The following is a 27,757-nucleotide window of genomic DNA, read 5'->3' on the forward strand; positions in this document are numbered from 1 at the left end:
CGGTCTATTTGCACGCGAATTGTGGAGCCTCGACCCTCTTCTTCTCCGCAGTTGCGGAAATGATGGCCCTGATGGGATTAATCTTGGGGTAAGATAGCCGATTTCAGGGGTCGATGTCTTGGACGCGTACCTAGTAGATCTGGCTATTTATTTCAGCTGCGGAGACAGATGGGGAAATTCGGTCGAGGTATACTAATTTCTATCATTTATATCTTGGCCTGGGAAGACCTAGTCGCTACCGTTTCCTTTAGCTCTATGTCCAAGAAGTTCGAGAATCGACGCACTCTACTGCTAATTAATAAACTTACGTCAGACTCGGCTCAGCGCTTCGGGTCCGTCGCCCTTCGACTCTTAAGGGAAATTTGTGGCGTTATGGACATCCCCAAGGCCGATATTAGGCGTATGATTGGCGCGATGACAGGACGATAATGTAACGCGATAACCAAGTTTACTCCGCAGAGCCTCGGATGGGAAATTCTACTTCACGAAATACATACAGTCTCTCTTCAATCCCATTCCATATTTCTATCGCGCTGGGAGTCTACCTAACTTAACAATGAGAAAATATAGTTGATTGACCTCTTCTTGGGGTCAATTGAGATATGCCAACTTTTCTAACGTCCACCTCACTCGAATCTCCTCGATGTCTTCGACATAAAGGCCGTTGGCCTCGTTTTGCCATCCTTCCCCTGTTTATCATCTCAAGTCTAGTTGCAACAGCAACCTGCGCCTGCGCAAGGAATGATGCAGGGGTATCATGATAAAAGATGTGCACCACCAAGCCGATAATGACTCGACGAGACAGTACAAGAGCCCAATAAGATAATCCAAAAACTCGAAGTATCCTAGCAGCGCCCTGCGTCGCTTTTTTGTGGCGTTTGACAGAAAGTGGTACATTTATATCGTGACAGTTCATTCCGGTCATTCGATCCTCCAGGCATCGTGTTGTTCAAGCGAAAAAAAGACAGGAAAAACAAGTGTTCAAGTATGGAAAAGGCAAAAGCCCCAAACATGTACAGGGCAGCAATTGAAAATAGGAATTAGGGCGTGAGAAAATCGTGAGAAGAATCTAGTTCGTGGATATAGCCCTGCTATATCATTCCTCTTTCCCTAGACATATACGATTAGCGTTTACGAAGAATAGGGATATGGTAGAGTTAGAAGAAGCTTGTGGGAATGGGATGCTAATGCTGAGTCTTACTATTCGCTAGATTAGGCACAGTTCTCTCTATGGCGACGAACCTGGCCCTTGTCTTGTCGACGCCGTTGAAGGGTTATCGAACTGAGCCCCGACACCTCGGAGCATGCCTGATGCTGGCGCTGCTATTGCCGCGCCGTTGGCTGGTTGCTGTCCATGTGGAAGATTGCCAACTGAGTCAAGGATACTCGAATGATCCCTTTTACGCGACAGGCCAGCCTGGGAGGAATATGCGAGACCCAAGGTATTCACCGGCATTGTGGTGTCTTGGCAGTACCGATCAACTTGGGCGATGGCATATGATGGGTCGGGTGCGTGCTTAGAATCAGAGCCAGACCTTCAAGGACATTAGACTGATATCGGAAACATAATAACGAAGAAGTTCCACGCCGGAAGCCCGACTGGAACTGAGGTGCGCTTGCAGACACTACATACCCAACAGAACCATTAACGGCTTCGTCCGAACGAGGTGACGCCATATCTAGATGACCACAATACAAATTTAGATAGGAAGGGAGTCGAATTAAACCAGACTGGATGACGACAACGTTTAAACGGAAACAGGACAAATGGAAGAGAGGGGAAACAAGATGTGAATAATTGAAATCGGTCTATGGTTAGATTTATACGAGGAAACGAGAAGCAACAGGAGAAAACAATCGAGGAAAAACCAGGGGATTTTAAACAGACAGCATACCGAAGTATGTGTCACGAAAGTAGCTGGTGGGAGAAAGAGAAATACCTGCTGGAAAGCCATTGTGCAGCCCGCAGCAAAATACTCAGGTCTAGAAAATATTCTTCTCTGGCACCATTCGCACCGTACAAGATGATGCAGGACCATGGGAGGACGACATGTTGGGGAGTCTTCAAGACCCCTGCCGGTTCTGGAAGGATCTTGCGGTAAGAGGTACATGTATGTAGGTAGGTACCTAGGTACAAGGGTTGATTTTAGTACCTATCTACCAGCAAGACACAGCTTAACTGCCAGCTGTAATTCTAGCTGCTGCATTATTTTAAGTAAATCATCGATTTTAATTACTTATTTCTTTCGATAACCAGCCTCAAAAGCTTTACTTCTTTTATAGGTATATAGGTATTTATAATTATTTCTCGACCATTAATAATTTTAACTGATTTTTATTGAATTCTGGATGGGGATGGATTGGTGTGTGGTAAAATCTTTAAAAAGGCACTTCTGGGTCGTAGCTCAAGAGAAGTGCGCGTGCCAAAGCAGGAGATAGGACCGCGTCACTCACTGTGAGCTGATTTGTCGGTCCCCTATATTTCCCTTAAGAGGTTGCCTTGTTGCCTTGAAACTAACAATTCTGCCACAACACCACATTTCATCGCCAATTAGGTACCTTGCTCTATATTAATTTTAAAAATCGAAAACTTTCTCGGTTTGAATAGAAAAAACCAACATTATATTAAATATTTCTTCTCGTTTATCTTAAATCACAACTTCAACTCGTAACATCAATCATAACTTAACGCGGCAGCGTGGCTATAATAATAAAGGATAACCTTGAAATCAGCTGACAGTGCGCGACAGTACATGTTCGCACCGCTGCGATCTATTTTGACGCTGTTCTCGGTGTGGTAAACTTGAGACCCGCAAGTTAACTGCACGCGAATTAAGCTTATCTATAAATTCTTCAAAACTCGATTCTTATCGATTATTGTAGGCGTTCAAGTACCTAGTAGTTCTACATTATGCTAGTAATAATCTTAAATGGAGATGTACCAGCGCGGGAAAGTAACAAGACCCATTATTGCCAGACCTACCCCATGACATAATATGCTAAAATTTAGATCAAGACCTCGACTCCCGTCATATAAATTTAACCAATTAAATGCACGGGCTTCTAACATGATCCCAAAGTAGGTAGGTCCAACCTCTTAACATAAAAGAAATCTGGGTTTGCAGCTTTGCAGCTTTGCAGCTGTACAGCTCTGTAGCTGTGTAGATTTGTCGCTGTGCAGTTTTGTCGCTGTGCAGCTTGGCAGCAGAAAAGTAGTAGAAGAGAGAACATGATGTCGTATTGTTCAAGTTGACTTTAGAACCTTTGGTTTAAAGTAGTTGTTATACACCTCCACGGTACCTGTTGTACCTTCCTCACAAGTACACCCTATCCAGGTACCTAGTACCCCATACCTGCCGGTACGCAGCCATCATCGAGTTCCCCAGGCTCTCGACCGAATTAGCCGTTATGCTTCCAGTGTCCGACCCAAGCGAACTTTCTTCCTTCCGAATTTCTCCGTATCTAGCACTATTCCATTAATAAGATTGACTTAGGAATTTATATATACTTAGTACTTACTTATATAGTATGTACCTAGTAGTTTAAGTAAGAAAATATTTCAATGTATCAGGTATAACATATGACTCATGGATGGAGGGCGGAGAAGGATGTTTCACCAGCGATAAGGTACAAGATCGCGTGGGTGTTTCCTTAGGTACAGTACGTCTCCAGCATCTTATGAATGACTTGGAATCTTCAATGCCGGGACTAGTCCCATAATGTAAAGGTTGTACCTGCCTAGTAGTTCGTAGCATTGAATATGCTGCTGTCACCGGTGAGGTCGTGAGAGTGAAACCCTTCGATATAACGATTTAAAATCCGTGTTTTTTTCGTATCGTACCTTTAGTGTTAACGCTAAATGTTGTATAGCGGGGTTGCTAGAAGCGGGACGAGGCGTCTACTCCACGTCATTTATGCACTTGCAAATAAAAATTTGAATGTACTTTGTATGCTCGGTTCTACGTATCATTGGTTGATAACTTAATTATACTGAACCAATTAAGCATACATATTTAATCAGGTTCCCACGTACCGTTTCCAGACTTAGTGTATGTCCTGCAGAGCCTGTAGGCAAAAATCAGATTTCCCTTGCAGACGGACACGCAGGGGAACTTGACGATCCATTGACCGATGCCGACGGTGATCAATGGCCGGTGGTCCGTGGCCGACCGGTAGGAAGTCACCGGTAGTATTATACAACTTTAATGTAAACCATCCACAGGATGATATATTCATGTGATCGGTTATTTCAACAGGTTTTTCCTCGGAAATAACCGAATTTTTTATGGATGAAATTCGACCTGCGGAGAGAGTATGAAGATTTCATTCATGTCAATTCGGCTGCTTATCTTGATAAGCTTGCGCCTACGCCGGAAGGGATTAGGGGACGAATTCATTCTGTAGGGCTTACAGTACTTACCTACCTAATTAAATTTTTACTAACAGCCCGTAATGAGGTACTGATTGTTGATTCCAACTAGCGCTGCTAGGTACATCCATAGATTCATTTTGCCACTAAAATGATGATAGCATGGATCCCTAGGTGTTGTCAAGCTGCCAGGTTGCTTATTTAGCGGGGTGCGGGGTAAGATCTACAGGCTACTTGTTAGTAGGGTTACTTTAAGGGTTGTCGCAGAGTGACTTTGTCATTCACGCCAATCATCAAATTTATATGTCATTTTGTTCTTTTTTAAAATTTCCAGTTTCCGATTCCTCTATTTGGCAACCTCTTTTGTGTGTTTAGTAGTCAGTACTAGGTGCTCAGAAAGTCCGATATCGTTTCCCTCCGTTCTATATACCATGGGGGACGCACCCACGGGCCACCCCCCCACGGGCCACCCCATCTCCCACCAAAACACCTTATCTTTGAATATTCATATTTTAATCGAGAAAATATATACAACTAAATGAGTTAAACCAATCGAAAGATCTTTGGAAGCTGAATTAGAAGGTATATTAATTTAAGTTTAAAGCCGTTTTAATGGCGAAAAAACCGGGATTAAAGTAATATCATGTATAATTTACTTAATATTTCATTAATTTTTAAAGTTTTAACGCTTGAATTAAGGACCTTCTCTTTTAAAACCTTTACTTAAACTTTTAAGAATTTAATTTTTTCCGATTTTATCATTATAATTATATTTAATGTTTTTAAAATTTCGTAATAAAAATTTAAAGTTGATTAAATAATAATAATTTTTATTTTAAAAACGAACGGGTTATTTTAAAAATAAATTAATTTTTAATTCGAATTTTCGAAATTTAAAAAAAAGTAATATATATTTAAGTTTATATTTAAATAACGACGTTATTTATAATAATATAAATTATATTATTAAATAATTAATATTTATTATATTATAATAATAAATTATTTAATTATAATATTTTTTATACGTTATATAATAAGTTAAAGTTTTTATTAAAGTGAAAATTTAAAAAAATTTAAAAAATCGTTTATTCGTTTATTATTTTATAACTTTATAATTTTTCTTAATATTATTATATAAATTATAAAAAAATATTATTATATAACTCGTTTTCGAAATTATTTATATAAAAAACATTATTTAAAAAAATTTAATATTAATAAATTTTAATATAAATGAAAATAAAATGTTTTAATAAGAAATGAGGTGGCCCGTAGGGGGTAACCCGTGGGTACGTTTTTTATAATATTTACGTTATATTATTATTTTATAAATTAATATTTTAACGTTTCCCGGGAGTTTATTTAACGGTATATATACGGTAAATGTATAATTTAAAATATAAACGGTTTAATAAAATTTATAAAACGTTACGCGTAAAATTTTAACTTTAATTTTAATTAATTAAATAATTTAATAAAATTCGAACGTTTTAATTTCGAATTAATTTAATTTAATTAATAATTTAATTTATTAAACGTTTTAATAAAATTAAATTATAAATATATTTATTAAATCGTTTAAATTTTTAAACCGTTAAATAATTAAATAATTTAATCGTTTTATTACTTAAATAAAAAAAAAAATATTTTTAAATATTATTTTTATATTATTTATATAAAAATAATATTTAAAATTATTTAAAAATTATTTATTTTATTATATAATTATATAATTTAATTATATAATTTTTTAAAAATAATTATATTCGAATTATAAGTTTTATTAATTTTAATTAAATAAGTTATAATCGTTTTATTATTTAATTAAAAATTATATATAAATATTACGCGTAAATAAATAAAGTTTTATTTTAATATATTATTAATTTAAAAAACGAAGGTTTTTAACTTAAAATAATTTAATATACGTGATTTTATTATATTAACGGTTTAAAATTAAAACGCTCGAAAATTAAACGGTTTAATTTAAATTAAACTAAATATATACGATTTAATTAATTAAATAAAAAAATTACGATTTAATTAAATTAACGTTATTAAACTTATAAATGTAATAAAAAAAAACCATATATTTATAATTTAAAATTTAAGCCAATTAAATTTCGAACGTTCGAATAAGGAGCTATTTAATAAATTAAGCCGTATAAATACGATAAATATTTATTAAACGGAAAAGTAACGGTAAAGATAACCCCCCCCAAGGCGGTAAGGTAGTTTCTCCACCCCTAACTAAGCAAAATAGCATAAACTGTACTGTACATAACTTTATACATATTCCCCCTTCTGACAGTTTTACATATAATACGAATGGTACCCCTGGTTAGTTAGAACTAATAATTTCCGAGCTCTTAAGTTTATTTACCCTCTCCACTATGTTCGAGGCACTTCAGTGGCACACCCTTCGTTCAAACAGTCAAACAAGTCGTAATACCGAACCATGGGCTGCATCCTAATTGCAACACCCACGTGGGAGAAGCATGTAAACTTCTATACCCAATATACTCCGCGCAATTTATTGCCCTTAAACCATTGCAATCCAAAGCAGTATCGAATCAGACGAGAGATTTTATTTAAAGTCTTTGTAATACATACTGGCCCGGAACCGCCCATTTCATTCCGCCGGAGTGAAGGGTTCTGGTCATTGTAACGGTTTCCAGTTGTGCATGGGTTCCTGTACTACATAGTATGACTTCTATCAAATGTGATGGATGTATCCTAACTTCCTCACGCATTGGCCATGTGCCTTGCTTTAATTCTTACTTGTCCATCATGTCGACTCAATGTCACGTCGGGATACAACCTAATGATACCACGAGAGCTAGCCTTATTCAAGTTTCATTCTCGGTAATTTACAAGACGCCGAAGCGTGGAGGGATTGACGCCCTATTCTTCGCCTTAAAAACATGGTCCCGGCATCCGGTCCATTCACGGTGATCGGGCATGGTAAAATCTTCCTAATTTGCCATATCTAGGACAGCATTTACCTACCTAAGTAGCAATAGAACAAGACTAGGTACCAAGTAGGTCAAACTCAGCGACTACACCGCCGGGTATATTGACTTTGAGACTGCCGGTGAAATATTTGCCACCGAAAATAAACTGCATTTTGAAATTCGCGATAGATGGTCAACGGACTAGGTAAATATACCTAGGTAGTCATAAGTTTTACACATATTTATAAGTAATCTGCGCCCATCATTTACTTGCAGTAAAGTCCCTTAAACGTTAGGTAGGTAGCTGAAGCGTATTCGTTTTTTCGACCTAGGTACTCAAGTACCTTTTAGGTATATAATTGAGATTCCTCCCATCCTTGGATGATTAGATATGTTTTGTCGGATAAGGTCTGAACTGACATTTTAAGCTAGCAAGTCGTATGACAGGATTCAGCTATTCATTATGACATGTCGCTTGTTTCGTCATTCCTATTAACCGAGAAAATACTTAGGTAATTGCCTTTTACACTTTGTATATGATTGCTTCGAGCCGAGATAATATAATTCCGAAATGAGACACATAACACTCGACAGATAAGTACCTAGTACCTACGATGACCTCACTTTGTACTTCGTACCTTCCACCAGAGTCCATACAGAAGTGAATGGTCCTGCTAATTCAATTGACGAATCCAGAATTTCAGTGCCAGGAAACAAGAAAGTGAGGCAAATAAGGTGGAATGGCATCATCGTCGCAATTGTGTTGAAATATTCTTGAAAACTCACGAATAACCAATTCAAATACAAGGTGCCGCGTATCCTAAAAAATAGTAAGACAGGTAATAGTCTAGATAGCCAAAAGTCCCCAAAAAGCGAACAATTGATATCTATATAAAGCCTACAATATCATGTCGCTCTTCTCGTAGTTGATCAAACAGGGATCTTGGTATGCGATATTGAATTCGTGAAAGAACATCCTAAAACCCCCGACCGTAGTATTACTGTGGACCCAAATGAGGGCCGATGCCTAGGATACCTGAACTCTAAATATGTTGTGGCTGGTGTATAAATTTTAATTGGTGGGATTTATCTTTTGGTCCACACAGAGCCTCAAAGGGACAGCAAAGTTTTTTTTCTCCTCATCATTACCATCATCATTCCTCAGCATCACCTTTATATTCAATCCATATATCTAGTAGGCACCATCGTCGAAATCATCATCTCTATTGTCTAGGCCCTTCAGAAAATGCTCTGGTTAATCCCTGGAATTGGATTCGTGCTGCCTGAGGGGTCGTACTACCGAAACTGATGAAGGAGCAACGTGATCACTTCAACGTCATGGCACCTAGCCAGCCATACGCGAAGCCAGCCCAATATTCACTACCTAGGCATCTCGTGGATGCTGCTCCATGCAGCTATACACCTCTTCCAAGTCCGAAAAATCCGACAAATCCATCTGGCTGACGAGGAATGAATTCTCACCTTAAGCACACTAATGCTTTCTATGAAATTCTAGAACTCGGAGCCCGCAAGGTTGTGCTTGGGTGATAACCTTTTCGACAACACAACCAAGCAAGAAACGAAGTATGAAATGTTGACAATGATCTAGCATGATGACGAGAAAACAGACGTTCCCAAAGAAAAACCCAGAAGCTCCCAACAACACCATGCGTCGCTCCTTTGATACCATTTGGTCATATACCACTCATGTCATCCATCAGAGCACAGTATACCCAATATCATATCATCCAAATAAAAAGAAATGCGCAAATAAGAGCGCTTCAAAGAAGAATAAGAAACAAATGAAAGGGTCGCATAGAAAAAAAGAGCAATAAAATGAAATAAAGGGGCTTGAAGGCCAAGTTCATGGTATGAGCTCGGTATGCCATGAGAGAGAGTCTGGCTCACTCTGAGCTGACTTGCGACCTCACCCCTGTCTTGGCATGGCCAGGTCAGGTTACACCGAATCTGATCCTGCCTAAAATCTGCCGCCTTTCACCACCTTCCCAAAAGGTTAGCCTTGAGTTAAGCAACCAAGTTTCGAATTCTAGCAAAGTGTACTAAAGTGGTAAGATATATTAACGGGATGCGATAACTTACTATTTTAAGCCTTAAAAATCATACCGACAATTTCCGCGATCTCATTGTCGCCCCATCGACGCCGACGACCCCACCGATGACGGTTGAGCTCCATCAAATCGAGTTCCGACACCTCTCAGCGCGTTTTCGAGCGAAGGTCGCCGTCCATTAGTTGGTCTACTACTCGTAGAGGAAGACCTAGTTGCCGCTGGCGCCGTTGCTACCGAACCGTGATCATGGCGTTGCCCGAAGAGATTGTCAATGGAGCTGAGAAGCTCCGTATGATCTCTTGGGGCCGGCTCACTAGATTGCGATGGTAGCAACGCTAAAGTGACATTGACTGGCATGTCTACACCGCACACCGAGCTAACAACTCGAGTTTCGGTACTCTCATTGGGCTCTGCCTGTGGACGGCTTGACGCAACTCTAAAGGACGTTAGACCAACAGCGACCACATAGCAGAAACTCCGCAATAGAAACGACCGAAGCGGCGCACAGCAATGATGCGACACTTACCCGACAGAACCTTGAGTAGCTTGGTCAGACCTAGCCGGCGCCATGCCCGAATAGCTATACTAGTACCTCGAAACGATGCGAAGCTAGTTGGTATGAACGGCGGATTTGACCCCCAAAATATAATAATGAAGAGAAGGGAAGCTGTAATATGCGTATGCGAACAACCAAGAAGAGTATAGGTATATATAAGTGTAGGTGGCGCTTCTTTAAGGATGTGTGCCGTGGATTGGATTGCTAGACACCAGAAGCGCTTTTGGGGGTTTCGCGCACGGCAGACAAGCAGAGAAGCAGAGAAGCAGGGAAGAATAAGGGATTTTAGGTAGTAATTGAAGTAGGAAGGATCAGGTGTTTAAAACGTTAAAGAATAGATTACTTCGTATAGTAAATATTAAGAGAAGAATTGAGCTTCTTACTTGGAAGTAAATACAAAATGAAAAAAATCGGGTGTGTCGAAAGTTCCTCGAGGACTCGGCTCGCTGTCAATCGTCATGGTGGGCTGTGTGGGTCCCCGGGACCCTGGCCAAGCCAGCGGGTAGTAATGTAAGTGGGATGAGCGGGTTACAGAGTATATCACTGTAAGCCATGTCGTATATGGATACTGCAATGCGTATGTTTCTAGTAGTCAATGGGCTATATGCGCCCCTTACTGCCTATCTTTACCATTAAGTACCAACTTTATCTCATGGGGTTTTTAGGGAAGAAGGATTGCTGTATGCTCATATAAAAGCAGCCTTAGAAAGACTTCATAAAATATTACAATTTACAATATCGTTATTCTTGTATATAAATGTAGTTCGAGGCTGAAATATATATGTAGTTAAAAGAGTATATGCGGAAAACGATGGGATTTTCCCCGCTTTCGCCGACGTCGTAAAGACTACGAATTGGCGGGGGTTGAAATGGGACGACTGCGATTGCGTCGCAGTATCAAGCAGAATGGAGTCAGAAAAAGTGCCCTATGTGCTAATCCTACTGTATTTGACTGTGGAAGGGAGTATCCCTTGATTTGCTTGTATTGGTAACTTACACCTATTACGCCTATCATAATTGGTAGAAAATGCCTGCTGAGTAACATAGGGGATAGTTTTGGTTACAGTGCAGATAGTTGGTAAGATTAGCACATGGGCCGCTTTTTCTGACTCCATTCTGCCTATGCACACAACGCCGATGGTGAGCGAATCCCTCAACGTAAACTGTCTAGGCAATTTTATTGATGCGGCTCTTTCTAACAAAACATGCATATGACGACTCTTACCTGTCCTTTCATTGGATGATACTAATTCTACGTGCAGCATTTTCTGTAAATCAAGTTGGGGTTTATACCCGGAACTATGGTATCCTTACGCAGGTACCAATTAGCTCAAGTTTTGCATATGGATGTGAGTGTGGTTCGCTCTATGGTATGCAAGGCTTCCAAAAACTTGGAATACCAATATAACAGAGCCTCATATCTCACTGTTGTCGCTTACCTTGCATAAGAGAAAGAGGCAACTAAATTTTCAATACAATTATATAATCTCACTGCAGCAAAGTGGAAAGTTCCAGGGCTCTTATAGGTCGCTTTAAACTCACCATCGGGCTTTGGGTTATACAATGTTCGAGTCAACGGCTATAACTAAGCCAAATCTTATTTTAGAATGATTCGAAATAAGGTTAGGTGCCTATCAATACACGTGTTAATTACTAATTACCTAACTTCTTGTGTTGTGTTAATGTCTCTGTAATGGAACTGAGCCTCAATTCTCAATTTGACTATAGATGAAGCGCTCGCCGCTATACAATGGGACGTGATGTATGTATGTAACAATTGCTCTTTACAACAATCGAAGAATCGAATTGTTATGAATGCGATCTGTAGAATACGATCTATAGAAGCTTCTAAGTACAAATAGTGGAATATGAAAGACGGCTAATAGTGGGTAGAGTGGGCTAAGCGGGGTATTGCGATCGACATGGGTTGATAGGGCAATTGCGGTTCTGATGACATAGTGACTAAGCCGCTCCGGGTTCGACACGGTCCACGGTGCTAGGTAGGTAGGTAGGTATTGTTATGTACTTCGTACTAGGTAATATTTCAAAAGATGCTGACTAAATGACAACAATATCGACTTACCATTGCGATCAGCCTAGTTTCTTCAAAGACACGCAGTCATGTTAAATAGAAGTTTATTATTACAGAGCTTTCGCCTCAACCCTTCTGTCCGGGCTTGGTGTAACACAGCATGTATACGATCAATCACAACTCAATCCCGACCATCACTAGCTATTCTAGACGACTACCTAGACATAGCCAAACCCCACTTCACCCACATACCCTCATCCCAACTCTCCATTACCACCTTCCACGATACCCTCCCCGCCTTCAACCACCCCCACACCACCCCCACCAACAAACAGGCTCTCATCGATCGTCTGAAACCCTTCACCATCATCTCATGCATGCGAGAACGCACTCCATTCCCAGGCGACCTCCTTCGCGCCCTCCCTAACCTTAAGCTCCTACTCGCCACAGGAACACAGTTCGAAACCTTCGACCTGAAAACGGCTTCGCACCTCGGCATCCGAGTCGCGGCGGCGCCGGGCCGGGGCCTCACAGATGGGAGGCTCTCGGCCCGCCCGCCGCGCCCGAGGCTCGATATCAAGAAAGGAGGAAACCACCCGACGACGCAGCACGCATGGGCGCTGATCCTGGCGCTCGCGCGTAATGTCGCGGCTGATGACGCGGCGATGAAGGGGCCGGCGAAGGGGTGGCAGTCGCGGCTTGCGCTCGGGTTGACGGGCGCGACGCTAGGCGTGGTGGGGCTGGGCCGGTTAGGGGCCGCCGTGGCGCGGGTCGCGAGTCTGGCGTGGGGTATGCGGGTGTTATGCTGGAGCGAGAACCTGACGCAGGAGAAAGCGGACCGGAAGGCTGAGGAGGTCGGGGTTCCGGTTTACGGCGGGTACGCGCTCGAGCCGGAGGCTCCGACTTTTCGGGCCGTGGGGAAGGCGGAGTTGTTTCGCGCGGCGGATGTGGTGAGTTTGCATTACGTGCTTAGTGAGCGGTCGCGTGGGATTGTGGGGAGGAGGGAGTTGACGTGGATGAGGGGTGAGGCGATACTGGTTAATACGTCGAGGGGGGCGTTGGTTGATGATGTTGCGTTGTTTGAGGCGTTGGAGAGTGGGAGGATACGCGGTGCGGCGTTGGATGTTTTTGATGTTGAGCCCTTGCCGGTTGAGAGTCCTTGGAGGTCGACAAAATGGGGGACCCAGGGGAGAAGTAATTTGGTTATTACGCCTCATATGGGGTATGTGGAAGAGGGCATCATGCATACTTGGTATGAAGAGACGGCTGAGAATTTGGAGCGCTGGCTTCGAGGAGATTCCCTGCTTCATAGTCTTAATTAGACAGACTTTTCGGCATTGTGAGTTTCTAGGTCTAGGGTTATTTTCAATTCATCACGGTGTCAATTGACATTTATACCATTCAAGAGTTGGTGGGGAGTATTATCCGCCTATTAGACCGGTAGTCATTGTAGGTTAGAAGTCGTAAAACCGAGTGATTAGGCCACTAACAAAATTTCGTGGATTTAACAACCAAGTCATTGTTAGATATCAGTGAGTGAATAAGTTAAATCTCAATGATATTACTATGTCACTAGAGGCTAACTCATATAAAATTATAACCAACATATAATCACATTGATATTTGAGTACTTTTTAAGAATAGGTATCAGAATACCATTAGAATAGTGGAGTCAGTGGCGGACAGCTGGTGAGAATCGCTTGCGCTCTGACACCGGTAACCTCACAACCCTCACAACGTATTCGCATGGCCGATGTAGCGGTCAGTGATATAAAGCTGAAGGTTACGTCGTTCACCTCTTTTGCCTGTAAATGTTGAAACTGAAGACATTTTTGAGTGATTAATGTGCAATAGGATGAAGTATCTACCTAGGTAGGTACGTTAGCCGCTTTATGCATACCTAACAAGAAGTCTTTAGAAAGTCACAAGGTAACCAAACCACATCGGTATATCTTACAATCGTCATAAATATATCCCTCTTCTAACGTTTCTATATACCCATTGTGTTCGCTGTACGATGGATAATACTGATTCAGTACGACCTCCTCCTATGAGTCGCAAGAATATTTCAAAGTCTGACAGACAATATCTTCTCAACACTCGAATTCGGGTGTTATACTTGGAGATTATTTTTTATATATACCTACCTACATAAATAATTGTTGAACATTCTTTTAAGTATTTACTTATTCTCTCCAGAACCAAGCAAATAGCCCCCAACCACCAGTAGGCCGGGCGATCTCTACATCAATCCAAGTACCTAATCTTATCATTAAAAACCCCCCAATTCTCACCATGGCTGACTCCCACAATCGTCAACCTGAAGATGTACATCGACAGGTCCCTAGCCACGAGCGAGCCACTACTGCTCACCCTGGCGTGTCCGCACAAGACCAGGCCAGGCTGAATTTGGTCACCGGAAGCCTGCGTCGGATCTTAGGAAAGCCAATTCAGCGTCAGATTGTCGGCATGGCCATTGCTCTTCGAGGTCTCAATATAGACATCAGCCCGTGCACACCCATCGAAGTCAGAACCATGCGCGACGGCCTGGTTCAGCGATGCGAGCTATTCCTCGTTATACGGCCACAGGAGCAGTTATTCTACTTACGCCAACTGATGGCCTCTTTTCGAGACGAACCCAGTCATCACCACTACTTTCGCATGGCGGCCGACATCCTCCCTGACTTGGACAGCTTCGTGCGGAGTATTCGGACAGGCCAGTACAATGAGCGACGGGACGGAAACTGGTTTGCTTGGTGGCTCGAAGCACTCGATGGCATTGCGCAGCAGAATAACATCAGCAGACAACAGCAATTGCAATGGGATCATAATATGGTACGCCACTTGATCGAGTACGAGATCATGGGCAGAACCCCAGTTGTTATACCCAATGTACTTGCGCCTATCGCGAATTCGCATCGAACAGTCCGGGGCACTGCTCTTCCGTCTATCACTAGACACCCAAGAAAGAATACTGGTGGTAGCTCAGGCCGCCCGGCTTAGTAACAACATCCATACTCGTCTCCTCGTCCTCCTCTAGCAGCCAACGGCATAGCAACCGATCATACAACAACCAGGGGGGCAGCGGCTGGTAGAATTGTGGTTATTGACTTTGGGTAATCTTCACAGATAATCCTAACCTATATGTGGATTTACGGGGTTTTGGGGATTCGCTGGGATTGGACGAGTTCGTCGATGTAAACTAGGAACCGTTGGAGCTGTTTTCTTTCGGTTCAGTCACTGGGGGAGTTGACCAACTATTAGTAATAGAATACAATCCTTTAAAATGGGTTGCTTACCAACTATGAACCTTGCCTAAGTTTGCAACTAATGGTGCTTCCAGGAGAAAGCTAGCTAGGTTAGATACCTATTTGCCTCGATGAGCCTGACATGATTCCCCCTAGAAATAGATCCTTACCTACTTCCTGATACATACCTAGCGAATAATTTATGTCACAAAACATGATCAGGGGTTTCATAGCGTACCTATACTTGTGCGAATCACTTAAATAGAAGCCAAACGGATCCAGAGTCTCTTACAAATTAACTTAACAGAAAATCCTTATATACCTATCTACCTAACTGGCACCTACCTTCAGAAGTTACATTCCCTGCCACCCATCAAACAGACCTCCATACGAGTTTATTTACAAAACCAAGTCGGAACATTAGGTATATATCGATATATATCCCTCGAGAAGATAGGTAAATTGCCCTTCGAAATTAAAGTCAGCGGGTAAAGGCCTAAATCTCGCAATGCCATACCGCTCCCTACCGGAGGGGTGCCAGGGCCTGATGAGGAGGAAAGAGGCTAGCCGAGCTTCGATATTTCTTTCGAGGGAAATTGTAAATCTGTCGAAAAGAACCGAACCGACTCAATTACGCAAGCTAATCCATATATCCCAACAAATTAACAACTTCCTCGGAATGGCTGCGTTAGAAGTACATATGGGGTGGATCATGGCGCGGCATATGCTATGGAGAACTGAGATGGCATCAGCTGGTCGACGCCGGTACCTGACGGAACTGATCGCCTGGCGCTCTTTACAGGGTACTAATGACGGCATGTGGATGGCGTACTTTCTCCCCGGCATCCATATCTTCCAGTGTTTTCCTCCTGTAAACCGCGAACCGAGTCTTGCTACCAACTGGTTTATCTGGTGGATTAACGAAGGCCGAAAACATGACATACCGCCTTCCCAAGATTCGAGTATCGACGAAAGGCGCGCAATTGACAAGTGGTTCTTGGACTACCTAGCTTTCCGCGACGAGAATGGGCCAGACTCAACTGCTGAAATGCCTATCTAAAGATCTTGTTTTCAACGTAATCATCATTAAATGATTATCTAATCATAACGGAGATTCTTGATGAGTTGGATAGTTAGAGTCTGGAAGGGAAAAAGGGTTCATCATTCGGTACCTAATATTTTCATAAAATAAATAAAATATGAAATAAGATTTGACCTTACCTATGGACGTCAATATCATGAATAGAAATAGAAAGTTTAGTGAATAGAACACGTCAATGATTTAGACGACTGTGAACAGTATATGATTACCTAATCACCAGCCCCTGAAAATTGCTTACTAATTGGCACAGAATACCTGTTAAGCGCATATTAGTAAGCAAAGAAAAAACCGTATATAGGAATAATGTGCACATACTAGAGATAGATATATGCATGTTTTGAAGGCCAACAATCTTTGATTTATATTCACGATACGTTTACTTGAAGGATATTCACACAAATTCAATGTAGGTTCTATTTTATTGCAAATAAATACTGATAAATCTGGAAAGGGCGCTCCTGAAAGAAGCCCTAAATCCTCTCTCGCCCCTTATCTAAGTAGAGCTCATACATACGATATTCGGCCTCTAGGAAAGAGTTTAAATTTTTCCCTTCTTGCCAACCTTCAGCTTTCTTAAAAACTGTCGATCTTCATCTATAACTCTCTGTGTTCTGTTACAGTCAACCCGGACAGACCCATGCTGTCTTGAAGTAAACCACCAAATGAACCAGTTATTCTCGTTACTCGAAAGATAGCGATGGTCATAAGAGAGCGTATCAAAGATCTGGATTCCAGGGAGAAAGTATGCCAGGTATAGACCGTCATGTTTTCCAACTTTATTACGCCATTCGATGAGTTCGGTCAGGTATCGGCATTGCCTATCCGATGGCATGCTCTTGAAGACCTTGTAGCGTTTGAGGATCCACCATAGTTGGGACTCTATGGTATCGCGATGGAAAATATTGTCGAGGATCTGAGATAAATCTAGAAAGATTTCTATTTTGCCTTCAGTACCTTGTTTCTCGATGCGTCTGATCTCCATGCATATAAATTGGACACAGGTTCGGGCCTCGTCTTTGGTCAATAGGTCTCTACCATCCGGTTTGATGATTGAAGTTATTCTTTGGATAAGTTTACGGTGTCGATTGTTGACTCGTTGAAGAAATGCCTGACGCCTTATCGCAGCCAGATCAATGGGGTCGCGCATGACGGAACGTGCACGAGGCATTTTTTTTGAGACCCAATGTATATGGAAATTCTTCTAGATGAATAGACGAACCTACGGAAAGGTATCAGCTTCTACTAAGTCGTGACTTACCTAGAGATGTATCCTCAAACCCTATGTTCTATGATTAGTAGACGTCAAGAATATAGGGGCTAAGTTAGTTGAAATAACTACACCCAGCCAATCCTGACAGGCTAACTAAAAGTAATCGAGCAGTGGTTTAGATAGCCGTGGTTAAAAGGAGCCTGACTGTCTAGGTAGATAGTTGCTGATGATATTTAAGATGCTCATGTCTACTCAGGTAGCTTGTAGTCTTAAATAATAGAGCTCCAAAGTCTTTGATCAACTTGTTTAAATCAACAAAGGGCATTGTTCAACTTAGGGAAGGGAAAGTTCCCGGGCCTTACTTGTACAGGCGCTCATGTTGCGTAACAATCCAATGTTAATTAATCAATATTGTTACAAACAAGTGATTGTTTTTACTGCCTTTCTTCTCTTCCTATGTCCAGAATACACTAGCTTTCTTGAGCTAAAGACAACATTCTAAAGGTACGCCCCTAAAGATTAGTACGGTATGAAGAAACTCAACGTAGTCGATCATATCAGTATACCATGAGCCATAGAGCTCTATTGTCTAAATGTGACGATGGAAAGTGTGGGTCTATAGCCCCTGCTAGCCCTACTCTAGCAAGTATAAATATACTGGTCTTAGAGCTCTCCAGATCGCTTCAAACTTACAACCTTACTTCTTGGTTTTCAGCCCGTCATAGTTATGAGCCCGGCTCGCGATAGGTTTCGCACCTTATACAGTCAATCAATCCCTAGGGCAAGCTACTTCATCAACAACGTTGCGGGCCTACTTCAATCCCTTCTGCTGCGCCGGGCTGAAAGTCCCTGACGATCTCCTTCAACTGGTTGAATTGAATGAACCTTTTGAAGTAAAACAACATACGGAGGAGAGCCAGTCTCCTTGCCAGGCGCCAAACAGCTTCCTGGCGTAATACGAACCTAAGAAGTAACAGGCTTCTTAGGTCTCTCTCCTCTTTCGGAGGGGTAGAGATCCCTGGCGGCAACCTCATTGCTAGTAGGAGGTTGGACCTTAGCTTTCGAAGATCGGCAGGAAGGCCAACTGTTTTTCGATCTTAATTCGGGGACTGGGCAGTTTGTGGCGACAGAACGATACGATCTAATCGAGAAGAGATCGTTACACAAACTGAAAATATACAGGGCTTTTGGGGGGAGATCTAGTCTCCCTGCTGGGCACTGCTCAAAGCAGTCTCCTGGCGTTACACACACACACCTAAGAAGCATACCACGATAGCTTCTTAGGAGCCCTACCCTTTGATCAGATCAAAGGATACATGGAAGTAGGGATTCAGACCTGGCGACTAGATTGCCAGCGCCATTTAACCTCCCCAGGAAGCATGCGACGATAGCTTCCTGGAAGACCTGCCCAGATCAGGGGCTAGGTAAAGGATAGGTCCCTTCGAGCTTTAAGGGACTATCTGATTTTCCTAGGGTATGTACAGCCCTAGGAAGACGATGACCTCATCAGATCTTTTACGAAAAGATCCGAGAGGGGAGAATCTCCCTAGATCAGATTATGATAGATCTAGGGGGAGGAGCTACCTAGATTAGATCTCTCCTGATCTAGGTGAGAAACACCAGGGCGATCAACACGACGACGATCAACAAAGCCCTGGTGGAAGTGGCAAGGTCCCCAGGGAAACTATCGAGCAGTGTGCTCTGGGGGTGCGGGAGACCCTGATAGTTTAACAGATCCGGATTTCGGATTCAGGGCTCCACATTAGACGAGCGGGGTGTTTGGTCCACTTGACCCTATTCAGAAGGTCGTCTAATATATACACTCTTTTGAATCGGGGGTCCACTGGACTAGGTAGACCTAGGCTAGGCTGGGCTGGGCAGATCAGGTTTAGCGCTTCTTACTAGTTGGCGAGGCTGTTCCAGGATCGCGAGGCTGTAAGCTAAAGGTTAGATAGCTACCTAGTATCTAATAAGACCTCTTTCCCTTTGTAAATATGTAGCTACCTAGAGTACACAGTGGCTAGGGGGTGTGTGACACTGGAAAGTGTGGGTCTATAGCCTACTCTAGCAAGTATAAATATACTGTTCTTAGAGCTATTCTAGCTCTCCAGATCGCTTCAAACCAAATCACGTAGACTTTTTCCAAAGACGAAAGATGAATCGTACAGCTCGTTTCCAAGGTATCTAGTTCCTACATATATGTTTACATATAAATTTACAGATCATGAGTTGGATCGTTTCCCTACACCAACCATGGTAAGTTCACCAACTACGATGATCCTCATCGGTCCACCGCCGCCACATAACTCACTATATACCCAATTCCTCGTCCTTCAATTTCAAGGCGTAAGTTCATAGGCATCTTCTATCCGGCCATCATCCACCCCTACCATTCACCCCTTCGAACTTCTGCCTCTTAGCCAAGATTTCGACACACAGCTTCGACGGCCTTTTGCGACCTCTCTCCCCATCGGAGAACTCGTTGCCGACGCTCGTAGCCGGGGTAATAGAAGAGAATCCATCAGTCGTCGATCGCATGAACAACTCTGACACCGCCGTCGACGAATCCGACACGTCCCTCATATCCACATCTCCCTTATCCTCCTCCTTAACACGCACCTCCCCGCCACCCGCCCCAACACCCCTCTGAACACCCCCAAAGCCCACCCCCTCCACCCCCGCAAACCGCGCAAGCCCGCACTGCGTAACATTCGCCTCATCAAACAACGTCCCAAACCAAGCCTCCCTAACCGCAAGCCCCAGCGCCACAGAAACCTGTCTAGCAACACTATTCCCAATAATCCGCCACTGGTTCGCCGGCGACGCGACCAGGACCTCATCATCACGGAACCCCTGCGCGCGGCGGATCTCAAGAACAGTTAACGGCCGGTGCTGGTACCAATGATTCGAGCAGCCGATGCGCGCGTCCGTAGGCCCGCACTTCGTCGCGATCGTGCTGAACAGCTTATTCGGGTGTATGCGTCCCCAGCCCTTAGCGCCTTTCCTTGTGCGTTCTTGGCCGTCGGGGGGGAACATCGCGCGTTCGATCGGGGTCATGGTGCGCGGGAGGCCCGGACGGCCGTGCCAGGCTTTGGCGAAACTCATTTCCCAGGGCTGTGTTGGGATCGCGAAGAGTTGTTTGCGGATTGGGGGCGTGACGCCGGCGGAGAGACGGTGGTCTGGGAACCCCGGGCAGAAGTCGGGTTTGGCGTCTTGGATGTCGGGGAGGTCGCCGATGGCGTCGCTGGTGCTGACGTATTTGAAGGGGGTTGAGATGAGGATGCGTCGGTCGAAGGGTCGGCCGCAGGACATTTCGCCGAGTTTCTTGAGTTTTGTACCTGGTGGGTGCGAGTGTGATGGGTTAGGTACTTTCGGCATACGCAGGCCTGGCGCACTGAAGCAGAGGAAGACTCGGCTTCGCGATTGAGGGGCCCCGAAGGACCACGCGTCGAGGAACATGACTTGCACTTGGTAGCCTAGGCCAACGAGGGCGCAGCATACTTGGGAGAAGACACAGGCGTCGCGGAGTTTGGCTGAGTTCACCATTTGCGGTACGTTCTCGAGGATTCCGTAGTAGGGTCGGTATAAGTCGACGTAGGCCGCGAAAGAAGCCACGAGGGATTGGTTCTTTCTTTGGTCGTCTGTAGTTCTGTCGGGGGTGAGTAGAGAAAATCCAGGACATGGGGATCCTGCGGATATGAAGTGGACGTCCCCGGGTCGGGGGATCTTGTCGCCTTTGCCCATCAGTGCCCGAAGTAAGAGGTCATCGACCGAGCCGAGGAAGGGGGTACAGACACCCGGTTCACTGTTCGCCATATAAGTGTGAATAGCTTCTTTCCAGATGTCGTTAGCCCATCGCATTTCGATGGCGCCACCATCTTCCAGTCCGCGCCCAAAATTTCCACCACCGCAAAATAAATCTAAGCCTTGCAACTTTTTACCGTGATGTATATTCAGTGGGTCGAAGCCTTGCCGTAATTGGCGTACTAAGACCATATCGAGAGGAACATAAGTTATTCCTCCTTCTGTCTCGAGTTCCTGGTGTGTCATGAAGAACATATCACCGGTCCCGCCGTGGTCGTACGGGCTCGGTATTTCCTCCTCGGGGTAAAACGCCCTTACTAAGCAATGGCGAAAAATCTTACGAGTTGAAATTTCGACAAGTTGATCTGTGTAGACGACTTCATTCGGAGGTGACTTGGGGGAATTCTTGTCGACGTTTTTCCTCCGCGCAAGTTTTCGTACCCTAACGTAATTCTTCTTGCCTTCATTAAAGAAGTCTTCTATAATGAAAGCCTCCAGTCGAAGGGATTTGGGTTCAGTCTCAACGAGGACTGCGTCGCCGATCTCGTAGGACGTCTTCACGTGAAACCTATTTTCCGTACATTTTAAGTGTTCCTTTTTCAGCGTGGTCCATCGACAATCATCAGATAGATAAGTTTGACGAACGAAAAACTCGGCAGAGGTGGAGGGATTTCCAAACCAGTCAACACTGTGCGTTGCGAGAATTTCGTCCGCCTTAACCTTTGCTGTGTTATGATGACAGGTACAGTTGTTAGATAAGAAGATCTCGTTATTGTAGGGGTACTTCATAATGCCACATGGAGTGTCAATTGGTTGATAGAGCCAGATTACATCAAAGGAACGTTTCCCTTTTGGCGACTGGTGTATCTTCTGCACAAGTCCGAACCATAAGTGCTCCCCTTGGTAATGTTTAGACTTGTGCTGTTTCCATTCCGTATCTGTTCCTTCGTCATCTGGATGTGTCGAGATCACATCCCCTATTTCAATTGAAGCAATAAATTCTGAACGATCCCGGCCAATCCGCTTGATCGCAGGAGGACTTATCTGCTCTACGGGCAGATTGCTCCGTATGAAAGTCTTTCTTTTCTTCCGTATATCAGCAGCAATACTTGTCCGTTTGAGGACATTCCCAAACACCATATGAGAGAATAAATCGTATATGTACGGAGTTACGATAGTGGGTGGTACCTGACCATCTTTTCCACGCTTCCCTTTCTTATGACCTAATTTTTCACTATTCTCGTCCGACAAAGTTTGGTTAAGTGATAGATTAGGCTGATAATGACTCAATATCTTGGTTTCCCCCCAAAATTCATGCCACGTAACCATCGTCGGGTCTAATCCATGGGCTTCTTTCCAGATGTAGTTAACGTTTGCAAGAACTGCGCCCCTGAAGTCGTTTCCTCGGTTGGTAGAATACCAACGTCGGAAAGTAGCTGAATTGGTATGCTTTTGTTCGAGCCAAATGCCAAATCGCGATTTGAAATCGTACAAAACAGCTCGCTGGCGTTGATTCTTCAGATGGTCGCAATAATCAAGAACGTGCTTCGTCAGATCCGCAATCCAAAGAAAAGGCTCGTAATATCTTAAATACTCGGTCGCGGGGGTCTTTAATTTATAATAAACTTCCTCGCCTCGTGTCTCATTCAAGTCCGACCGTATCCAAATTTGATCGCCAACAGTATGTTCTTTGTCGCCGTAATTTCCAATGGGAAGCTGTCGAAAACAAACCTTTCTAAGATAAAACCTTTTCTCGCCGCTACGAATAATACCATCGAAATAAAATTGCTCCGTGCCTGACCGGGCTGCGACATGTTGTAAAGGCCTAAGTTCGTGAGGATAATAAGAACCGTTTGAATAGATAGAAAAATCTTCTAGATCAAACTCGATATACCCATCTTTTCCGCGTGAAGGCCGTCGCGTCTTTTTAGTGTCGAGAAGCTCGGATAGAGCATATCGTTCTCGAATTTCAGTAGCAGGCGGAACGAAGCCTTCATAAATTGATGTCGGGTTAACGAGGGTTGACTGCGGAATCTCCACGGCTATAGGCCTCTCTTTACTTGTAGCAGTATTCTGAATGTCCGGTACTGTATCTAAACCCTCAAAAGGATTTACATGCGGGTCATCGAAATTCGTCACTAGTTCCGTATTCTTGCGGGTTGGTTGATATAAAGTGGTCGTGCCAGAATTTCTCGACTTTGCATCATTATCTAAGTCTTCCTTCTCAACGCTAGATATAAGCTGGCCATATAAGAATGCAAATTCCGACTCTGGCGGCTCGTCGCTACTTATATCAGACTCGGTAGTTAACTCAGGGGTTGCATTATCAGAGATCGGAAGACGTTGCCAGCCGATAATATTTGCTTGGGCCATATTGGTATTCGATATATCGCTCCAATAGAACTAGAATCATATAAGGGGTTAGTAAACTGTTACACGAGAAATATGTCTTCTATTATTAGTAAGCTTACCTAACTCCGAGGTATCTAAGTGACAGCCGATTGCTTAGGTAAAATATCCAGAATAAGCCACTCAAGACAGCAACACGGGGTATCGATATTCCAACGATTATATGAGAAAGAGAATGAATGTAGATGTGTTGATCTATGGTAAAGAGAAGATGACTTCTATGTGGCTTTAAGATGATAAGATAATAGGATAAGATAATTCAAAATCCAATCTTCGTCATTCATGCTTGACCAGTAAACAGGATTCAAAGGAATGATCTATGTTATAATTAGAATTTCTCATAAAATTGTCAAAGACATGATAAATGAATAAGTTCAAAGTCGTTATGATCGTAAGCTTGAATCTCGTGTAAAAGGTGAACGCAATTTTCTCCCCAAAAGCGTAGAAAGCAAATTGAGAGACGTAGTAGCAAAGGCGTCAGAACGACCCGAAGAACGTAGTATGAAGAGGACCAATGGTAGCAACTCCGACGTGAGACACTTTAGCGGGGGATACTTGCTGGAATGAAGCCATTTTAGTAACCCCGCCGTTTGCGAGAATTCGGTAATGTGTGGGCACGACAGCTGGATGGGTCATGAAAGAAAATGGAGAAAATGGAGAATAATTAAGACAAGAAAAGTGCTAAGAATTTTGAGCGTGGCGCGTAGATCCACTAAATTGATGCTTAATTGTCCAATCTAAGGGCGCCAGTTTCGTGTAAGTGGGTCTGATCGTGGATTGTCCTGCCGCTTTCGTCAACCTAACAACTGAACAGTCTGACAGCGAACGGCGCCGGGACCATGGTAGCAGGGAACCTCCCGCAGCGGAGCGCCCCATCTTACATAAGCGAGATTCAGATCAGGAACCGAGATATATGACCATCAACAACCGCGCGCATACAGATGGTCCGTTTCTTTAATTCTTCGAAATGTTTTTCTTGTTCTAATCTAAGGGTATCATTGTGTCGACCTTATACATCCATCCCAGCCGATGCCGTACCCATGGTGTTTTCACCTTGTTGCTGAGACGCAAGGAACCTTCTGCTCATAATCTTCTGCTGAAGTTGTTGGGAGTGTCCGCGCCGGTCAGATTGCACATAATTGTTGACGTCTTCTGGAGTTGGCCATCTCCAACTACCCGCGATGCTTTCAGTGTCTTCTATATGCGATATAATGTCTGCCTCTTCGTCGTTGGTAAGAAGTGGGCCAGCAAATGCCTGAAAGGCACACAGAGTCTTCACTACCAATGCCTGGCCACGGATTCCTATTCGTTCCGCCTCTTCGTCGACATAAACTTTATTCCTAAGCATCCAGCCTAACAATTCATTCATTGCTTTCGTATCTCCGAGGAAGGCTAAAGTGCGCATGTATGTATGCAAGTGAGCGGGCTCTATATTATGTGCAAATATGGGTACTTCGAAATCTCTAAATATTGAGTTTCCCGTGTCGATGGGCTTTGTAAGCCGGGAGAATAGAGTCTTTAGTGATTGTGAGATTGTTTCGGGTAGAAAAATCGAGGAATCTTCTCCTTTTCCGGTGCCCCCTAGCAATGTCTTATGAGACCCAAGTCGAGAGGTCGCGGCCTTTTGAGCAGCGCGACAAAGATATAGGAACATTTCGGCGTTTACCCCTGTTCTAACCTGCACATGTTGAATGACATTCATAGATATAGATAGAGCTTGGATATCGTTATCAACCTGAGTGCCATTCATGACACAGAGACGCGGCCGAGCTAGGGCCCTAAGGATGATAGACCAAGGTGTCCCGAAAGTGGATCCCTCAGTGGTGTTTGGTACTAGTCGCAGGTTACACAGATTGATAGCGTGACGGACAAGATAAAGGTCTTCTAGGGGTACCTTCTCTTTGCCATGGCGGTGAGGTTGCAACTTGCAGAGGAGTTGGATATAACTGCAGAAAATTAAAAGGGGAATCCGCCGAAGCACGTCGCTAGGAGCCTCCTTAAAGAGGGCCAGAGCGCCAATGCCAATGGGATCAAGCCCGTTATCATGAAGATAGCGGGATGCCTCTTCGAGAGAGTTAGCATTGGTAATTAGTGTAAGAAGGCACTGGCCCTCTGGCTTTACGCCCTCGTTGATCATTCGGTCGTAGAGCTCACTAACTGAAGGAGGCGACAACCTAGCCAACTCATATTCGGTATAATTGGCGTTATGGACGGGGAAGACTTCTCGAGCATCGCCAGGCAGCACAGTCGATTCTTGCTGAACGAGAGGAGCATGCAGTTTGATGAACATCTCCCCATAAACCTGAGCAGTTGGAGATTCACCCGTTTGGGTCCTAAACTCATTAAAGACTTTCCACGCTTCTTGTGTATTGCGAGTCGCTCGTATCGACGCAGCCCAACGAACAGAGAAATTTTCGACTTCCTCTTCGCCCTTCAATATTCTAGGTAGAACGCCACGGGTTTGTATAGTAGGCGAATCTGCACCCATTCCACCCAGAGCATCCAAGGCTTTATCGTAGTCGTCATCAGGATACCCAGCCTCTTTCATAAGAACTCCGGCCCTTACGCTGCGCGAGTAATCGTCCTCGGCTGTTCTTTTTGCGTCAAGACCATCAAAATCTTGTCGGTATGGAGGCCAGGATTTTGTGTATCTTAAAGCTACCGCTCTCTCTGTTTTTGACTTTTTCAACCCGATCATAACCTCTCGGACCGCTCGATAACTAGCTTTGTTAATAATAAAAGGCTTTTCCAGGTTGTCCGACATCGCCAGCAAGAATTTCTGCGCTCTCCAATTGTATTCCATATTTACAATCGGTTGGATTACCGCTGGGCGTTTAAATAATTGCAGAGCTGTATTGAATATGCTGCACTTCTCGTGGTAACTCCTGGCATTCGCACTCGATGGCATCCCTTCAATGTATTTCGCCGTGAACCGTGCTAATGTAACAATTGACCTAGGCCATATTCGCCGAACATGTTTACCAAGACGGCGGAGGAATAATAGAAATTGGGACGTTGTCATGACCATTTTAGGATTGCGGAGAGCTAGAGTCTCGCCTGAAAATTTAAGGTCGGAACGAAAATGGCGTGTAGATGCAAATGTCATAAGAGATAACAAGGTCTCGGCCTTATAAATTCTTGCGTCGCTGCGTGACAGAATCGAGACAAGGAATATTGGTGTAGGAATTGATTTTTTGGTCGAAACCAATCGTGCAACTCGGACGTCTCCATCTTCCCCAGACAATATCCATATCCAATGATCTATGTGTTCCTTGGTCCATCCTCTAGATTTCAATATACGAAAACGATCAGCCCAATCAGAAGGACTGATGGAATTAATAAACAAGTTGACACGAGGTTCGTTTTGAATGTCTTGTCTAGCCATCCATGTCTGAAGCATCACCAGTGGGAGGCGATCAGCACGTAACTTGGCGGCGAGTTCAAATGGTTTCCCATATACTTTCTTCTGCCTATCAGTTCTAGATCGGAGACGCATAGATACCACAAGACTGGGTGATTGTCGAAGCTTGGGATGGCGCTGCCGCCTAGAACCGGTCAATCGTGAGAGTGTCTGGTCCCAATCTGTTTTAGAAGCCCATAGAGGGTTTTTCCTAGCAGCCGGCTTTGCCGAAGCTATCACGGATGGGATATGCATTCCGTGATGTGTGAGATTGGGTGAGCAAAGGTTGTGGCTCGTTAGGTCATGGGCTTTCGCTCTTAGGATTGTCACCTAAGTGTGCATAAGGGTAAATATTTTGACATTTTAATCAACCGTATGGTGAGTGGTGTCATGGTATTGGTAGAATCGACATTATGGAACAGAGTAGAGAATAGTAGATCAGCAAGGTAGATGGTGAAATTGAAATTGATGCTAAAAAGTTGAAGATGAAATTTAGAACGCACGGTGCATCCAGGAACGTCACTGTGGATAGTCTTATCTTATCGCGAACATGATATCTATCGATAATAATTTTAGAGGGGTTCGGGGGTCCGCCCTACTG

At 43.7% G+C, this 27,757-nt stretch overlaps 9 protein-coding genes across 9 annotated transcripts; 3 read left to right on the plus strand and 6 right to left on the minus strand.

Annotated features, from left to right (window-relative positions):
• Positions 1 to 1,228: 1,228 nt before the first annotated feature.
• GGS22DRAFT_186891 (uncharacterized protein) lies at positions 1,229 to 1,677 on the minus strand (the record flags this gene model as incomplete). Its single annotated transcript, XM_047964517.1, has 2 exons — positions 1,229 to 1,535; positions 1,634 to 1,677. 2 exons carry the CDS (start codon positions 1,675 to 1,677, stop codon positions 1,229 to 1,231), a joined length of 351 nt encoding a protein of 116 aa, XP_047820652.1.
• Positions 1,603 to 2,259, minus strand: GGS22DRAFT_118101 (uncharacterized protein). Its single transcript, XM_047958151.1, has one exon. It carries the CDS (start codon positions 2,109 to 2,111, stop codon positions 1,749 to 1,751), a length of 363 nt encoding a protein of 120 aa, XP_047820653.1. The 5' UTR covers positions 2,112 to 2,259; the 3' UTR covers positions 1,603 to 1,748.
• Positions 2,260 to 9,265: 7,006 nt separating this feature from the next.
• GGS22DRAFT_118155 (uncharacterized protein) lies at positions 9,266 to 10,113 on the minus strand. Its single transcript, XM_047958153.1, has 3 exons — positions 9,922 to 10,113; positions 9,427 to 9,831; positions 9,266 to 9,328 (listed from the first exon to the last, which is right to left on the minus strand). The coding sequence occupies exons 1-2, from the start codon at positions 9,963 to 9,965 to the stop codon at positions 9,468 to 9,470; spliced, it is 408 nt and encodes a 135-aa protein (XP_047820654.1). The 5' UTR covers positions 9,966 to 10,113; the 3' UTR covers positions 9,266 to 9,328; positions 9,427 to 9,467.
• A 1,895-nt stretch (positions 10,114 to 12,008) lies between these two features.
• GGS22DRAFT_158786 (glycerate dehydrogenase) lies at positions 12,009 to 13,386 on the plus strand. The gene has a single exon (XM_047960692.1). It carries the CDS (start codon positions 12,073 to 12,075, stop codon positions 13,303 to 13,305), a length of 1,233 nt encoding a protein of 410 aa, XP_047820655.1. The 5' UTR covers positions 12,009 to 12,072; the 3' UTR covers positions 13,306 to 13,386.
• Positions 13,387 to 14,278: 892 nt separating this feature from the next.
• GGS22DRAFT_186894 (uncharacterized protein) lies at positions 14,279 to 14,986 on the plus strand (the record flags this gene model as incomplete). Its single annotated transcript, XM_047964518.1, has 1 exon — positions 14,279 to 14,986. One exon carries the CDS (start codon positions 14,279 to 14,281, stop codon positions 14,984 to 14,986), a length of 708 nt encoding a protein of 235 aa, XP_047820656.1.
• Positions 14,987 to 15,739: 753 nt separating this feature from the next.
• GGS22DRAFT_186895 (uncharacterized protein) lies at positions 15,740 to 16,291 on the plus strand (the record flags this gene model as incomplete). The annotated part of the gene is made up of 1 exon (XM_047964519.1): positions 15,740 to 16,291. One exon carries the CDS (start codon positions 15,740 to 15,742, stop codon positions 16,289 to 16,291), a length of 552 nt encoding a protein of 183 aa, XP_047820657.1.
• Positions 16,292 to 16,871: 580 nt separating this feature from the next.
• GGS22DRAFT_186896 (uncharacterized protein) lies at positions 16,872 to 17,501 on the minus strand (the record flags this gene model as incomplete). Its single annotated transcript, XM_047964520.1, has 1 exon — positions 16,872 to 17,501. One exon carries the CDS (start codon positions 17,499 to 17,501, stop codon positions 16,872 to 16,874), a length of 630 nt encoding a protein of 209 aa, XP_047820658.1.
• A 2,001-nt stretch (positions 17,502 to 19,502) lies between these two features.
• GGS22DRAFT_178851 (S-adenosyl-L-methionine-dependent methyltransferase) lies at positions 19,503 to 23,720 on the minus strand (the record flags this gene model as incomplete). Its single annotated transcript, XM_047963609.1, has 5 exons — positions 19,503 to 19,543; positions 19,934 to 21,683; positions 21,726 to 21,752; positions 21,789 to 23,420; positions 23,463 to 23,720. The coding sequence occupies 5 exons, from the start codon at positions 23,718 to 23,720 to the stop codon at positions 19,503 to 19,505; spliced, it is 3,708 nt and encodes a 1,235-aa protein (XP_047820659.1).
• Positions 23,721 to 24,465: 745 nt separating this feature from the next.
• Positions 24,466 to 27,622, minus strand: GGS22DRAFT_158794 (uncharacterized protein). The gene is made up of 2 exons (XM_047960693.1): positions 24,571 to 27,622; positions 24,466 to 24,512 (listed from the first exon to the last, which is right to left on the minus strand). Exon 1 carries the CDS (start codon positions 27,409 to 27,411, stop codon positions 24,766 to 24,768), a length of 2,646 nt encoding a protein of 881 aa, XP_047820660.1. The 5' UTR covers positions 27,412 to 27,622; the 3' UTR covers positions 24,466 to 24,512; positions 24,571 to 24,765.
• Between the last annotated feature and the right edge of the window lie 135 nt (positions 27,623 to 27,757).

This window comes from Annulohypoxylon maeteangense, assembly GCF_022496945.1.
Source record: "Annulohypoxylon maeteangense strain CBS 123835 unplaced genomic scaffold GGS22scaffold_5, whole genome shotgun sequence".
NCBI classification, from domain to species: domain Eukaryota; kingdom Fungi; phylum Ascomycota; class Sordariomycetes; order Xylariales; family Hypoxylaceae; genus Annulohypoxylon; species Annulohypoxylon maeteangense.